Source organism: Vombatus ursinus, unplaced genomic scaffold (genome assembly GCF_900497805.2).
Source record: "Vombatus ursinus unplaced genomic scaffold, bare-nosed wombat genome assembly UNPS02014832.1, whole genome shotgun sequence".
Lineage (NCBI taxonomy): Eukaryota > Metazoa > Chordata > Mammalia > Diprotodontia > Vombatidae > Vombatus > Vombatus ursinus.
In genome coordinates, this window is record NW_020954610.1 from 74,869,653 (window position 1) to 74,886,039 (window position 16,387).

At 37.8% G+C, this 16,387-nt stretch overlaps 1 protein-coding gene across 1 annotated transcript in view; it reads left to right on the forward strand.

The window, feature by feature from the left end:
• Nucleotides 1–16,387, forward strand: part of LOC114025888 (collagen alpha-1(XV) chain-like) — a 117,143-nt gene that overhangs the window by 89,270 nt on the left and 11,486 nt on the right. The window contains exons 9-11 of the mRNA XM_027839398.1: nt 10,363–10,416; nt 13,304–13,381; nt 15,413–15,529. Of these exons, the coding sequence (XP_027695199.1) occupies nt 10,363–10,416; nt 13,304–13,381; nt 15,413–15,529 (249 nt within the window). The remainder of the gene's footprint in view (nt 1–10,362; nt 10,417–13,303; nt 13,382–15,412; nt 15,530–16,387) is intronic.

Consider the following 16,387-nt stretch of genomic DNA (forward strand, 5'->3'; position numbering starts at 1 on the left):
AGGAAGAAATACAAGTGACAGACAGCCTACGTTTTCATTTGCAGCTTTTTGTTTGACTATGTTCTTCTCCCTAAAGTACCACACAGAACTAAAATCCAAACACCTTTTAAATAGCTAGGTCACGGCTAGGAGAAAAAATAGAGAATTTTTTTTCCTTTTAGGTGTTATAATCTTTCTTCTATAACTCCTGACATTTCCTTTTAGGGCATACCTGTTAAAAAAAAAAAGGTTCCCAATTTATGCTTATTTAGGAAGAAATTTTATTTAACTTAAACTGATCAATTAACTAATGAGTTTCTATTTTTTAAAAATTTACTAGAGGGAATCCTTTAAAAAAAGAACTAAGTCGTTTTCCTCTCAATATTCTGGTACAGGGGATAGAACTGACCTTGGAGTTAGGAAGATCTGAGTTCAAGTCCTGCCTCAGACATTTGCTGACTATGTGACCCTGGCAGGTCACTTCACTTTTCACTACTATAGGCAAGTCTGTAAGATTGTAATCACACAGAAGATACAGAACTGCAGTTATAAAGAAATCCCTCAACAGGAGGGAGCTCCCCATAACAATGAAATCAAAGATCCAGTCTCCCTAAACAAATTTTTCATAAAACAAATTCTGTTCATGGACCCTGATGTTAAATTGATGAGGATGGGAGCTAGACACCAAAAAGGAAAAACCCTGGACTTTCCCACATGGCCAAATCTCTGACGTTTGCCTGGGGCTATAATCGCATCAACTGACCTTTCATTGTGGCTACAGCCCAATCTTCCGATTCTTTGTTACCCTTAACCTAGCCTAGCCCTCCGGCCCCTGGCCATTTCCCACCCTTAGCCTCAGCTAGGCTCCATTCTCCCTAGGTCCCAGACATCCTAGTCACTCCAAACTACTTGGCCACTCCCAGACCCCTCCCTTCCTAGATCCTTTCTGTATATAAGGTCTATCTTGTCTCCATTAAGGTGCTCAAATTCTTATACTCCAGTCACTGCTCAGATTTTTACCATCTGGCTAATAGCTCACAGGTGCTCAGATTCCTTAAGAGTCTGGCTAATTACGGCGGATCTTTAATAAACCTTGTCTTTGGCTGAAAGAAGGCTTGTGTAGAATTCTTTCGGGTAGGACCCATGTGTCATTATTTTGGGGTCCCAGCACCCCTGAACCCCTAAACCTCAACAAAATGATTCATTCCATTCCTTAGGACAAATTTCAGATTTTTAACAAGTGCATGAGAAAAAAAGCTTCTTTTTACTTTGAGCACTATTCCTTCTCTATCTGTATTGCTGTGTCATTGACTAAAAGCAATATGAAAGCTATAGATTATGGAACATTTCTTTGAAATACATAAAACTTTTATTTTTAAAATAATTGCATTTCAATTATGCAAAAGTAGTAAAGGAAGCATGTTTGGCTATTTAATAGTGTTTTTGGTTATGGCGTACATGTTAGATTACTTTCTTCCAGGCTTTGACATACCCAAGGTTATATTTTTGTCAAACAATTTGGTTGTGATATTAGGTTCTCAACTCTCTTGTGTGTCAAGTACCATAAAAGATTTTACAGTAACCAAAATCTAATCCTGTTAGCAGGCAAATTACCTCCAGAAGTAATGAAAAACATTAATTTGCAAGGACATATTTTCTGTTGGGTTGCTGAAGTGCTATGGGTGGGCTGATAAACAAGCTGATAGATAGGTCACATTAAGTTCAGGGTATTGGTGAGAATGAATGCGCTGAGAAACCTGTTACTTAAGAATGCATAGAAATCCAAACACTGCTCTTTCTGTATCTCAATTTCTATTCAAAGCCTTTCTTATCCAACTGATTCTTTCCCTTTGGTATATGTAAAACAACTAAACATTACCTCAAATATAAGGGATTTATATCTTGAATGCAAGAATCGGGAACCTGTATAAAATAACTAACAAATGGGGTGGATGGAAATTCAGGCCCATCAATGTATGGATCTGTTTAGCTCAACTATACTGCTTTGCTACAAGCCAGGGATGACTGCAGGGAAGGGAGAAGGGAAGGAATATTTGGGAAGTGAGAATGTAAGGTCCAAGAGGGCCTTACTTTGATTAATGTAAACAAAAAGCATATTTAATGGGGAAAAAATAAATTCAAGAACATGGAATCTTAAACTGGATGTCTTCTAGACCCCTTAAAATCAACTTGTCTAAAAGAGAACTCCTTATCTTTCCCCCCAAACCCTCCCCTTCTCTTCACTTCCCTATTCCTGTCAAGGGTACCACCAACCTCCCAGGTACCCAAGCTCAAACCTAGTTGTCATCTTTAACTCCTCACTCTCTCTCACCCCCTATGTCCAATCTGTTGCTAAGGCCTGTTGATTTTACCTCCATAACGTCTTTTGGGTACGTGCTCCTCCCCTCTTCTGACACTACCATCACTCTGGTGCAAGCTTTCATTATTTCATACCTCAGAGTACTGCAATAACCTGCTGGTCCCTGCTACAGGTTTCTTTCCACTCCAGTCTATTCTCCACTCAACTGCCAAAATTTTAAAGATGATTTTAGAGAGCAGGTCTGATTATGTCCCTAACACACCTACTCAACCATAGAGGTTATATTTAACCTCTAGAGTTAAATATAAAATCCTCTATTTTTCATTCAAAGACTTTCATAACCACAACCACCCCAATTTTTCCAGTCTTCTTACACTCTAATTACACACACACACACACAACACACACACACACACACACACACACACACTCTCACACACACACACTCTGCAATCAAGGGACACTGTCCTCCTCGCTGTTCTTTACACAAGACAGTCCATATCCTCCTCTGACATTTTTAATAGCTGTCCCCCATTCCTGGAATCTCTCTGCATCTCTGCCTCTAGTCTCTCTGGCTCCCTTCAAGACCAGGGAAAGGAGAGGATTCTGGGAACATGGTGCCGTAGGTCAAAAAATTCCTAGCTCTCCAGATTTCCTCCACAAATAAGACAAAATAGCACCTCAGGATGAATGTAGAGTGATACAAAGAAGAGTTAGGGCAGAACAGTGTTCCTCCTGGGAGGATACTGAGGTTTGGTCCCCTGGAAGTGTAAACACCCCCAGGCTAGTTCCACTCAAACAGCAAGCAGGGAGCTCTGGGGCTAGTAGGGTTGGGAGGTAGCCTAGGCCCCAGCCACAAGATTTTTCACTTCCCAGACACTGTGGGGAGTTGTGTGTCTGAGCAGGGGAAGATGGAGGGAACCTCTGCTGATAAGAGATGCCCAGCTGCGCTGCTGAAACACAGCTCTGGGCAAGAAGGAACCAGAATAAGCCCAATGAATGTAGAAGCTGGGCAGGGATGCCCCTGGCTGTGGGCACTTACTGGAGGGCAGAGTTTGTTTTCAGTTTCAGGCCACAGGAGAAAAGTGAAGGAAGATCTGAGGCCAGAGACACCATCCCCCATACCCAGGACTAGAGATGATTACAATAAATAAGCTGCTATAAATTTAAAAAAAAAATGAGCAGGCAAAGGAAAAAGAACCCAAGCATAAGAAGCTGTTATAGGAATAGAGAAGATCAGGGTTCACTTCAGAGGAGAGAATTGAAGCAAAAAAAAAAAAAAAGCCTTTCCTATCCCAGAGAGCAATGCATAATGGTCACCTGCCCCAAAAGAATTCATAGAAGCACTTTAAAAAGACTTTAAAAATCAAATGAGATTGAAGAAAAAAAAATTTTTTTTAAATCCAAGAAAAACCAGAAGATTATGAAAAGAAAGTCAACCAACTAGAAAAGGAGATCCGGAATCTTAAGGAAGAAAGCAACTCCTTGGAAATTAGAATTGGCCAAGGGCAGGGGTAGGCAACCTGTGGCCTTGAGGCCACATGTGGTCCTCTAGGTTCTCAAGTGTAGCCCTTTGACTGAATCCAAACTTCACAGAACAAATCCCCCTAATAAAATGATTTGTTCTGTAAAACTTGGACTCAGTCAAAAGGCCACACCTGAGGACCTGGAAGGCCACATGTAGCCTCAAGGCCACAGGTTCCTCACCCCTGGGCAAATGGAAACCAGCAAAGTTGTAAGAAACCAAGAAATAACAAAACAAAATATAAAAAAAATGAAAAAATAGAAGAAAAAAGTGAAACACCTCATTAAAAAAAAAAACCAACTGATCAGGGGAACAGATCAAGAAAAGAAAACGTAAGAATAATTGAACTACCTGAAAGCTATGATCAAAAAAAGAATCTTGATACCGTAATACAAGAAATAATTAAAGGAAATTGTCCTCAAGTGTTAGAACAAGAGGGGAAAGCAGAAATAGAAAAAAATCCACCAATCACCACCTGAAAGAGATCCTACGAGGAAAACCTGCAGGAATATGATAGCTAGATTCTGAAACTCCCAGCTCAAGGAGAAAATATAATGAACAATAAGAAAAAAACAATTCAAATATGCAGGATCCACAATTAGAATCACCTAAGACCTAGCAGTGGCTATAGTAAAAGACCACAGGTCTTAGAATACTATATATTAAAGAGCAAAAGAATAGGGGTTGCAGCCAAAATTATCATACCCAGCAAAGCTAAGCATAATCCTGAATGGGAAAAAAAATGGACATTTAATGAATTGTCAGTCTTTCTGGATTTTGCTGCAAAAAGACCCGAAATCAATAGAAAATTTGACTTACACGATCCAAGAGAAATGTAAGGTAAACATCAAAGACTAATTACAAGGGACTCAGTAAGGATAGACTGTTTACTTTTTATGCAAGAAAATGTAAATTGCATGTCTACAATTATTAGTAATTGGGCAGTTTGAAAGAAAGATTGGGGTAGAAATGAATATGACATGATACTAAAAAGTAAACCATCTAGGAAAAGCTAAAAATTAGAGTTCCAGAACCCTACTCTCATCAGGAATGGGTTAAAGAGGAAACAATACCTGTATATCTAAAAGGGCATAAAAGTCTTCTAAATTCAGAAAGAAATGAAAAGCTAAGGGGATAGAGAGGAGGAGAGGATAAGGGAGGGATCCTGGGGAGGGAGGGGGGTGTTAAGTAATAAGAGGTCAAGATAGCAGGTAGAAGTAAAGCAGAGGAGTCAGGAGAGATAGGAAATAAGAGATACATACAAACATAAAATAAAGGTCAGGAGTTGAATTTATTAGGTAAAAAAAGCAGGGGTAGTCATCACGATCTCAGACAAAGCTAAAATAGATTTAATCAAAAGAGAAAAATAGGGAAACTATACTATACATCAGCCATATTGATCAATATTGTTTTAGACTATTTAAAATAACTAGACAGTATAAGGTTGGAATATTGCTGTGATGTAGAAAATGATGAGTTTGTAGATTCAGAAAAATATGGAAAGACTTGGACCAATGAAAGATGTTACACAATTTCAGAGAAACTGAGGACACACAAGCATAGTATGTTCTTACATAGATGAATATGAATGTATATGTGTATATATATGTATGATTATAGATATCCATGTATATGTATGTAAGTGTATGTGTGTATATGTATATATTGTGTATACGTGTGTATACATATATACATGTATGTATGTATAGCCACACTTAATTGCAACCTTGGGAGGGGAGGGAAGGAAGGGGGGAAAGACCAAGGTAAAAAGGGCACAGCACTTACTAGCTGTATGACCCTGGGCAAGTCACTTAACCCCGATTATCTCACCAAAAAGCAAAAATAAATAAATAAATAGATAGATAAATAAATAAATAAAAATTTTAAAGTGCACAGAAGAGAACAAAAGAAAACCTACAAGGAAGCAAAGAAAAGATGGACATCTTTGAATACAATGTGTATTTATTATATAGACTTTCTTGAAATGGAAATTTATTGCTTTTTATTTTGAATCCTCTCTTATGATCTGCTGTGCACATGGCAGTCTTTTTTCTATTCTTATTTTGTATTTAATTTTTTGTATTTAAGTTTAAAATGTTTCTTTTTATTTTCTTATCTTGTATTTAAGTTTTAGTATTTAAGTTTAACATTTTTTTAAAATCTAAAATAAAAAAAGACCCAGGGAAAATATCATCTTCTATAAGAATCCTTTTCCCTATACCCCTTAATGTTGGTGCCTTCCCTCTGTTGATTATCTCTTATTTATTCTGTATATATCTCAGTTGTACATAGTTGTTGGCATGTTTTCTCCCCAATTAGACTATGAACTCCTTGAGATCAGGGATTATCTTTTACTTTCCTTTGTATCCCCAGTACTTGGCAGAATGCCCAGCACATTGTAGGTACTTTAAAAATGTTTATTGGCTAAGTGAGTGATTTGACATCAATCTAAGATACAAGGGCCAGACTTCCTCATGAACAAGAGATTGGTGCAAGGCGCCTTTCTCTGTTAAATGCCAGGCTGCTGGAGTTCACGTCAGAAAACCATGCTTACAAACACTCTCAGAAATAATAAAGTTAGTGTACTTTCTATGTTTGAGAAGAAAAGGTCCAATTCAAAACATTTTTTCGAGAGTAAGGAATACAGTCTCTAAACATGGCAGAACAAGTAATCTCCTTCCATTGGTGACTATGGGGAGGTCAACTAACCTCTCTGAGCATCTGTTTCTTCCTTTGAAAAATGAGCTTTGGGGCAGCTAGGTGGTGCAATGAATAGAGCACCGGCCCTGAAGTCAGGAGGACCTGATTTCAAATCTGACCTCTGACCAAACACTTGACACTTACTAGCTGTGTGACCCTGGGCAAATCACTTAACCCCAATTGCCTAAAAAAGCAAAACCAAAAAAAAAATGAGTTTTATAATAACCATAGGACTTATCTTACAGGGTTGTGGTGAAGCTCAAATGACAGCATGTATTTATATCACTACGTAAAATCAGTTATATTTATTATTAACAGTTTCAGTAACGGAAACATAAAAGCAATTTTTAGAACTAAATCCTTTAAATTACAAAGAAAGAGAATTAAGATATGATCCTCCAGAATCTTCAAGTGTGGTCTGTGACAGATGGAAACTCCAAGAGACATAATTTCTATGTAATTAATAATCCATTTATTAATTATGTCTAGCAAGTAATTAATAGATTGATGGTCATTGGCTTTCTCTCATAAACCAAAGACCAACCTTGAGGAACATTGAATTCTTTAAAAGTCTTTGGGAAAAGGGATGTATCTGAGGGTGGAAATCAACTCTGATTGGCTAAAGTGGGTGGACAAGGAGCTGGGCTAAAAGCCTTAAACTCCTGCTAAGGAGAAGATGAGGCTCAGCTGCCTCATCCTATCTGAACAAAGGCATCCATCTCTAGTCAGTCTGTGAACAGTGAACAATGGTGGGGGAAGAATTCCACCTAGATAAGATTCTCTTTGTAATGTCTAGTTGAGTGAGGTCCCACCCAATATCAAAAGCAAGTACTCCAAGGATTTGGGCAATTTCATCCATCAGCAATGTCCTTCAGAGACCAACTGAATAACCTACAAGGGTTGGTTTCTGAATGAGGAAATAGGAAGAGAAAAACTTAAAATTAATTTAATAATTGATTATTAATATAAGAGAAAAATAATCATTTCTCTCAGGTCCTAGCCTTTACCTTGATTGTCCTGCAAAAAACAAATAAATGAATGAATGGGTGAATGAATAAAATATAGTTGTGAAAATGTTTGGATTCATCAAAACATGAAATTCAGGCAATTCAGGGGGCATAATTATTTTGAGAGGAAGTCACAAAGCATCAGCCTACAATCAGGAGACCTGGCATCTAGTCTCATCTACTGCTTGACCTTGGGAAAGTTGATTTACCTTAATTTTTTTCATCTGTAAAACAAATGATCTATGACATCCAAACTCTAATATTCTGTGATTCTATAAGCTGAATAAACATTAGTGCAAAGCAAGGACATAAAAATGCCTCTTTATTCTGTGTTGTGTTCTGGTTTTATCGACACACAAATTTTCATTAAATTCCTAGCAGAATAGGATTGTCTGGGGCTTTTCTGTTGGTTTCTCCAAGTCGAAGGATTTAGCTTAGTCGACAGCATGCTAAATAACTTAGGGCTATAGATATAAAAATGGAATTGGTGAAGGTAAGGGAATATATGTACAGCCCTTACCTAGCCCAGTGCCTGGTATATTATAGGTATTTAATAAATGCTTGTTGATAGATTGACAGTATATTTATGTAGATAACAAACTTATAAAACTAACAATGGTCAGTGTAATACTGAATAGATCTATTGCCCATTTACAGAGCTTAAGGCTATAAACTTGCAGGTAAGAATTATGTGGGAGACATGAGAAGGACTGCTCAGGAATAAGAAATATCAGGAAAGAGATTAAGAATCGAGTCCGACAAAGGGCACAAAGGGTGGTGGTCAGCATGGGGAAGTTGTCATTACTCTGCTCTGAGTCCTCAAGTGTTCCTGCCAGGTGTCAATGATATTTCTGTGTGTGTAAAGTTGCCTGGCATCTCATTGTGCCACACTCCCTATTCAGATGACTAGCTAGGTTGTCTGCTAATCCAGAAGTCATCTTTCCCTAAGATTCTTTTCTATGCATATACAGCAGTATATTGATTCTGTTATATGAATATATACTGAAGAAAGCAACAAACTATTTCTCACTCCAAAGTATGAAGTTGTAATAGTAATAATAATAATTAGCCAACATTTCTGATTTATATTCTTACAGAATCATAGATTTAGAGCTGGAAAGGACCTAAGAAACTATCTCCAGCACACTCATTTTCAAATGAGTAAACTGAGGTCCATAGATTAAATGGTTTGCCCAACACACACCTTTAGATGGGGAATATTTTTTACTGTTTTATTTTGTCCCTTCTCCAGCCATCTAACATTTTCCCCCCACTATCCCATCCCCAGATACTTTTAAAGCCAAATGTAAGACTGTGGAAGGAATTGTTAAAGTTAGGCATTTGTTAATCAGGGCAGCTAGGTGGTGCAGCAGATAGAGCACAGGCTTGAGTCAGGAAGACCTGAGTTCAAATCTAGTCTTTGATACTTAGTATGTGACTCTAATTCAGCTCCTCACCCATGAAATGAGCTGGAGAAGGAAATGGCAAAGCACTTCAGTATCTTTGTTAAGAAAACCTCAAATGGACTCATGAAGAGATAGATATGACTGAAACAACCAAACAACAAAATTTTGTCAATCAACCTCCACTGCACTCTGCCAAATCAGGCCTATGGAATAAGAAGCTTACTATAGACCTAAGGAATCCTTTGAACTCAAGCTATAAATTTATATTCTGTTATCTCAATCATTTGTTATCCACGACAGTTACAATTACTACTTCCACCAACAATGTGATTTGTACAATAGTGCAAATGCATTTGTGCACTGGTTATATTTTCAGGGATTTCTGCAATGCAGATACTTAGAACTTAATTTTACTAAGCCAGCATTTAACACAAAACCTGGCACATAGTAGACAATTTGATAAATGCTAGTTGGCTGAATGACAGACTCTTTCCATAGCCACAATGCTCTCCCTAAAGGGTTTAAGATGAAAAATAAATTGACCATTGAGGGGTTTTTTGGTATGGATTTGAAAATAGAAAGAATTATGACAATAAATAACTAGTTATTTATAGTATTACATGGTATTTCAATTGCACTTTGCAACAACCTTGCGAGGAAAGTGATGTTATCCCCATTTTACAGATGAGGAAACTGAACCTCAATGAGATTAAGTGACTTACTTAGTATTACACAGCTAGGAAAAGCCTGAGACAAAAATTGAATTTAGGTCTTCCTGACTTCAAATCCAGAGCTCTAACCACCTGAAATCCTAGGACAATAGTTTTAGAGCTGGAAGGGACCTCAAAAGCCATCTAATCTAAGCCCTTTCTTTTATAGCTGAGGAAACCTGAAGCCCGGAGAGGATAGTGATGTGATCAATTTCATAAGTAGTAAGAGATAGAATCAGGTTTGGAACCCGGGTCCTCTGATTCCAAAGGCAACACATTTCAACAGTAACACTGTGCCTCTGAAGTTGGGGTTGGAATCCTTGCTTTCCCACTTAAGGTGACCTCAGGATAGTCTCTTTACCACTCTAAATGACAATCTCCTCAGCCATAAATTGGGGATAATAATTCTTGTATGGTCTATTTTCTCAGGATAGCTGTAAGGATATTGTTGTGCAAATCATAAAGCATAAAAGTACAATATAACTTGGAGCTGTTGTTGCTATTATGCCTTCTTGCCCCCAAATTTGCCCTCCGAGTAACTTAATTGCTCTGATTCTTCTAAGGGTGACATTGAAGGGTGAGGTACTGTTACTCCTTCTACACAAAGACCAGACCTAAAATTTTATCTGTCTTATCCTTTTAATGAGCACTACAGAGATTAATGAACTTTCAGTTGGGTTGAATTCAACATTTTAATAAAATAATTTGATTTTAGGGTGAAAGAGAGCTCCCAGGACCTAAAGGACAGGCTGGCGCTAAAGGGGAAAAGGTATGTGTGTGTGGAGCTGGTGTTGAAAAATGAAGTTGCTTTGAGTTTATTGCCTTGAGCTTTTTAAAATATCAATTTAATGAACTGCATCCAAATTCATAATTCCTTCTCTCCTCTCTCCTCCTTCCTCTCCCTCTCTCTACATAGGGTGTCATACCCTTACTTGCTAGTCCTCTGCCCAAAGGAAAGTAAATTTTGATCACTGAAATCTCACTTTCTTAAGGACCACGCTTTAAACTCAAATCACTCTGGCTCTCACTGATTAGCCAACAATAGATCCTAGCCCAAGCTAAGCCTATTGTTGGGACCCAGGTTGTTCAGAGTGAATGTATATAGTAATTGTTTCTGTTTTGGCCGGAAACCCTGAGGGTCTTTTTTTTTTTTTTTCTGACTAGGTAAAAGAGGCTGTTCTTTGTCTCCTTTCTTACCTAACCTTAATCACTGAATGTGTATTGCCTAAGTCAAACTGAGACCTGGGAAAGACTATAGCTTAAAAAGACCAAGGTCTCCCGCTGCATCAGGGCCATCTCCAGTCTTGCTGATCTATTATCTTGCCACTGGACTCAGATGGCTCCTAGAGGAAAAAGTGAGACTGGCGACTTTGAACTGCCCTCCCTCACTTAAATCCAATTTACTTGCAATTCATGGCATCACCTTCCTGATGTCATGGTCCTCTTTTGAGAATGAAGGACAAACAACAACAAATAAAACAAAAAAGAAACAGGATGATGACATCTCTGTGCAATTAAATTAGAACCACTCACTGAAAACAGTTGTTAGGAGAGCTTCTGGGGTGAGTTTCTGGGAAGAGGACTTGATCAGTTTCTCCTACCCATTTTGATTCCTATAGTTGGTGCTAAATACCTCTCCAAATGAGAGATTTATGTTATAATTTAGTGTTTGCCCTGGAAAGGAAAACGGGAGCAACAAACCCCACATGGGACTTACATGCCCAAACAAAAAAAAACATATTAAAAGGTATTCCTTAATATCGGCAGGAAAAGGTGAAATTAAAGTGCTATAGACCTTCATAACTGCACTTACATGGGGGTGGATGATCCAGCAGCACCCTCAAGATGGCTTCCCAGCTTTCCCTTTTGTATAGGAGAAGTCACAACTCTGTGATGTGTTAGAGATATTTCCCCACTTTTCAGTGGTTTCTGGTTCATCTGGTTGAGAATGGTGATTGGTGGGGAGTGAGGTACTATCTATCTCCTCTGCTTTCAGACCTACACTTTGGGAGCTCTGAGCACAGCAACTGGTTGAGTGAAATGAGAGAGTATGAGATTGGAATGTTTCCTCATTTCCTAAAAGTCAGATAATAAGGGGCATGTGGAGGACCTCTTCTATGATTCTAGGTGCTATGTTAAGGCCCAGATACCTATGAAGGTAAAATTGGAGAAACAGAAGGCCACCTCAGCTGATTTCTGGGGTAAAAGCAGAAGAAAGCAAGAAGCAATTAAAATTACAGGACAACCAAGTATTATGAGCAGAAGGGCCTTCCCAGGAGTACTGCCTCTTAAATTGTCTGGTCAGTGCCTGGAGACCATTCTCGGGTGGTTGTCTTAAATGAGGATCAAAGGAGGAAATAGAAATAAACTTCTAATATACTAAAATCCCAACAAGGGAGGGGTGGGGGGAGAAAGGCCTCAGTGATCAATATGGCAGTATAGAAATGGGTGTATGCATATGTTTTCTTACAAGCAATATCATTTTGTTTACATTCTCCAGTGAGGAAAGATAATACTTGCAGTTACAAAATTCTAAGAAACAAACATACCCTTATACACATAATTAGAAGGGTCATGAAAACCACAAACCAGACACTATGAAATGAATCTAAGCAGTCATAATTAATGGGCCCAAAAAAAGCCACCCCAAAAGTAAAACCAACAAGGTGAAATTGAACAGGCAAAAATTTAAAGTCCAGCATTTAGGTTCAAATCATCAATTGTGCATGTACAGGATGGAGGAGTCCTTTCTTTACAACAAAGGCCTATAAGCTTGTGTCTTGTAGAACTTTAGTGAGTCCCCAGCACACAAACTAGTTTTGTCAAAAGTTCATTTGTAAGTAGGGATTTTATTTCTGTGGAGAAAAATATGTTCCGGATCCTAAAGATTGAAGTAGTGAATATATTACGCGATTATCTCACCAAAACCTACTTAACTTATAATGTGGCTGAGCATATTGAACTAGTCTTAGCCTGACTTCAGCATGCTGGTGTCAGAGAGCAAGGAAGAGGAATGATTCTAATATAACTAGATTTTCAGATAGTCTTTGTCAAGGTTTCACCCTAAAAAAGCAGAAAAAAGAGTAGAGCTTTTTTTTTCACTTTCTCTGGTAAATAGCTATTTAGCCAAATAAATAAATAGTAAATAAATAAGTAAATAGCCCTGGCCAAAATTCTTAAATGAATGAAGTTGGTCATTGTTATTTTTTTGACCTCCCTGTCTGCTCTTGCTTGTTAACACAAAAGAATCCCTAACTGGTAGGAATCCAAGAAATATAACAAAGCAATGTGGAGAGAAAAAAAAAGTAAAGTTATGTGGGGCAAGAGTTAGGAAGTTAAGGGAGCACCATGAAAGCAGCTCTCAGACCATATTATCTCTTATGAGCAGTCCTAAAGTATTCTGGGATAATGGTTTTTATCTGTTTTCTTTTCTCTGCTCTTTTCAAATAAGTATTTGGAAGAATTAGTGATGATGAGGGTCGGTTCCAGGTTTGAGGGAAGGCAGTCAGTAGGCAGAATTGACAAAACTTAGGAGAGATTCTTGCCTGAGGATCTGTAATACCTGAACACTAGTCCCTTTTTGAAGATGGAGTATCTAACTGAAAGACTGGGAAAATGGAAGAAGTCTAAACTCTGTTGACTTTCCTTCCCTTTAGGGTGATCCTGGTGAAGGACAACCAGGTCTTCCTGGGTTTCCAGGTTCCCCTGGACCATCTGGGCCTCCTGGAACATTGGTGAGGTTCTTATCTGTGCTGTATTCTGCAGTAATTATTGTGAAAATAAAAAATGGGAAGAATGAAGAGTTTCTTGATCAACTCCATGTATCTGCCTGTAAGACTAACTACAGGGGCAGCTAGGTGATGCAGTGGTTTGAGCACTGGCCCTGGAGTTAGGAGGACCTAAGTTCAAATCCTCCCTGAGGTACATAAATCTCACTAGCTATGTGACTTTGGGCAAGTCACTTAACCCCAACTGCCTCAAAAAAAAAAAACTACAGTTCCTTGAGATTATATTATATTATATCATACTATATAATATCTTCTATATATGAGAGATACATAGATATATAGCTGGATCTAGCATATGTATTCATAAATCTTTGGAATCTGTTTAATTTTCCTAAAGAAATGTTTTGAGGATGAAATATACTTTTATAAATGTATATACATATATATTTGTACTTATCTATATTTGTGTATTATATACAGTATCTTAGGAACTAGAAATTGTTTCACTTCTTAAAAGCATGTTCAAGGAATACATAATGAAGGGTCAAATCATTGAACACTTTAGCAGGAAAATCTAATGAGGAAAGAATAATATGTTTATCATAAGGGAAAATAATTTATTAAAGTCTTTGAGGGAAGATAAACATGGTAGATAGATAAGTAGATGGAGCATTTATTAAGTGCTTACATTAGGACAAGAAGGAGGCATGGCAATAATACATTAAGACTTCCAGATGGTGTTAAAATTGACAAGGTTCCACATTAAAGGATACTAGACAAATCAAAATGTGTGGCATTTAAAAAGTTCAAGAGACATAATTTCTGGATAATTTAATCATTTTATTAATAATGCCGGCATTTTTATCAAAGGTCAATTCTCAAATACCAAAGATAATCATGGTGGCAGGACTTACAGTTGATATGCCGTGGAAGAGGGGTGTTCCTGAGGGTGGCAATCAACTCTGATTGGTTATAACAATTAATGAGAGGTGGGCTCTACAAAGAGAAGTGAGCTCACTCCAATGAGGGGCCAAGAGTGACTATCTATATACTCAATAGAGCATAGAGTACCCTCAGCCTTGGGCAATCTAGACAAAGAATCTATATTCCCCAATCATGCCTGAGCTAGTTGAGTGAAGTAGCAGTACCCAGAATGGGGAGCATGTTAAGCCTATCCTCCATCAGCCCTGTCCTTGAGAAATTGGACAAGGAAATAAGATGGGGGGAAAAACTAGGATTGCCCCAATTTTAATAATTTATTGTTAATATGAGAGCAAAAAAATCATTTCTTTCAAGCAGAAATAGGAACGAGAGAATAGAAAAAGGAAACAAAGGTAGATATAACCAGGACTTCTGTGGAAAGTAAAGTACAGCCAGTGAGATTCCTGGCTATGTGACTTAACTAATCAGTCAAGTTCAAATGCCTTCTCTTCCATGAAGTCTTCCTCAGTATACCTTGTCAGCAGGTATCATCTTCCGGCATCATGTAACATTTTGTCTTGTGCCGGGGAAGGGAAGATGCTCTGATTCAAGACTGCTTCCAGACTTAACTTCTTGGGAGGAGGTGTGGGTAGATATAATTTAGTATATCCCCATGGTACTCCGTAGCTACTTGTCCGTAATAGGAGTTTAATAAATAGTTACTGAATAACTAAATAAGACTTGCCTTCCTATTAGTGCTTCAAAGTGATATTTTTTATTGTTATTAAGTAAAACTTCAGGGTCAACTAGGTGGCATAGTGGATAGAGCACCGGTCCTGAAGTCAGGAGGACCTGAGTTCAAATTCAGCCTCAGACCAAACACTTGACATTTACTAGTTATGTGACCCTGGGCAAATCACTTAACCCCAATTGTCTAAAAAAAAAAAAAAAAAAGTAAAATATCAATAAGTTCTTGTTAAAGTTCTAGTTTTTTCTTTAGATAGTTATCTAAGTATCGAAATGACCAAAGTGTTTGTTTTTTTTTTCAGAAGTATAATCAATCTTACAAAGTGCTGATTTTATCCAAGTTTTTAAAATACTTTCTCTTGGTAACAGGGTATAATGGAGATTGATGGTTCTGGCTTTGGCTCTGGTTCTGGCTCTGGTTCTGGCTCCGGTTCTGGTTCTGACTCCACCTCTGTTCACTTTGAAGGCAGTGGAGAGTTGCTAAGAGTAAGTATGAATCCATATTAGACACAAATATAGATTGACTAAACCAAGCCTTTATGCAATATTAGTAAATGAAACTTAAACTGATAAAAACATGACATGCGTTACTTGTTAGCATTTCTGTTTCTTGCCCCTCACAAACTTCTCCAATGAAGTAGGCTAATTCTTCATGATCTACTCTCTCTCCTACTCTCTTACAATCTGGCTTCTTCTCCTCCACTCTCTTGTAATAGATATCTCCATGTCAGGACCAAGTCTCATTTGCCTTGGCCTCTCTGTAGCATTTGTTAACCCTGTCCCATTATTGAAACTTTATTGGATCTATCATAGTAAAGTGGAAAGAACAGTGGATTTGTCCTCAGAGGGCAAGTCACCTATCGGCCCTGTTTGTCAGCTTCCTCATTTTGCAAATGAGGACTCAATGACCTCAAAGGTCTCTTGCAGCTCTAAATCTATGTTCTAACAAACTCTCTCTCTCCTTTTATCTACTGAGATGATATATTATTCTGGTTTTTCAGAGTGGCTAGGTTGTGCAGTAGAGTGCTAGTCCTGATATCAAGAAGACCCGAATTCAAATGTGACCTCAGGCTAGCTGTGTGACCCTGGTCAAATCACTTAACTAGAATCTGCCTCAGTTTCCTCATCTGTAAAATGGGGGTAAAAATAGCACTTACCTCCCAGGGTGAGAATAATGAGATATTACTCGTAAACCTGAAAGTAAATAGAAGCTATATTTACTGCTGTTATTATTAATATTGTTATTATGTATTATTAATATATCATGATAGAACATATATATTGCATATTATAATATATAATATTATTTATTAATATATTATTACTATTCTTTTACTCTTTATC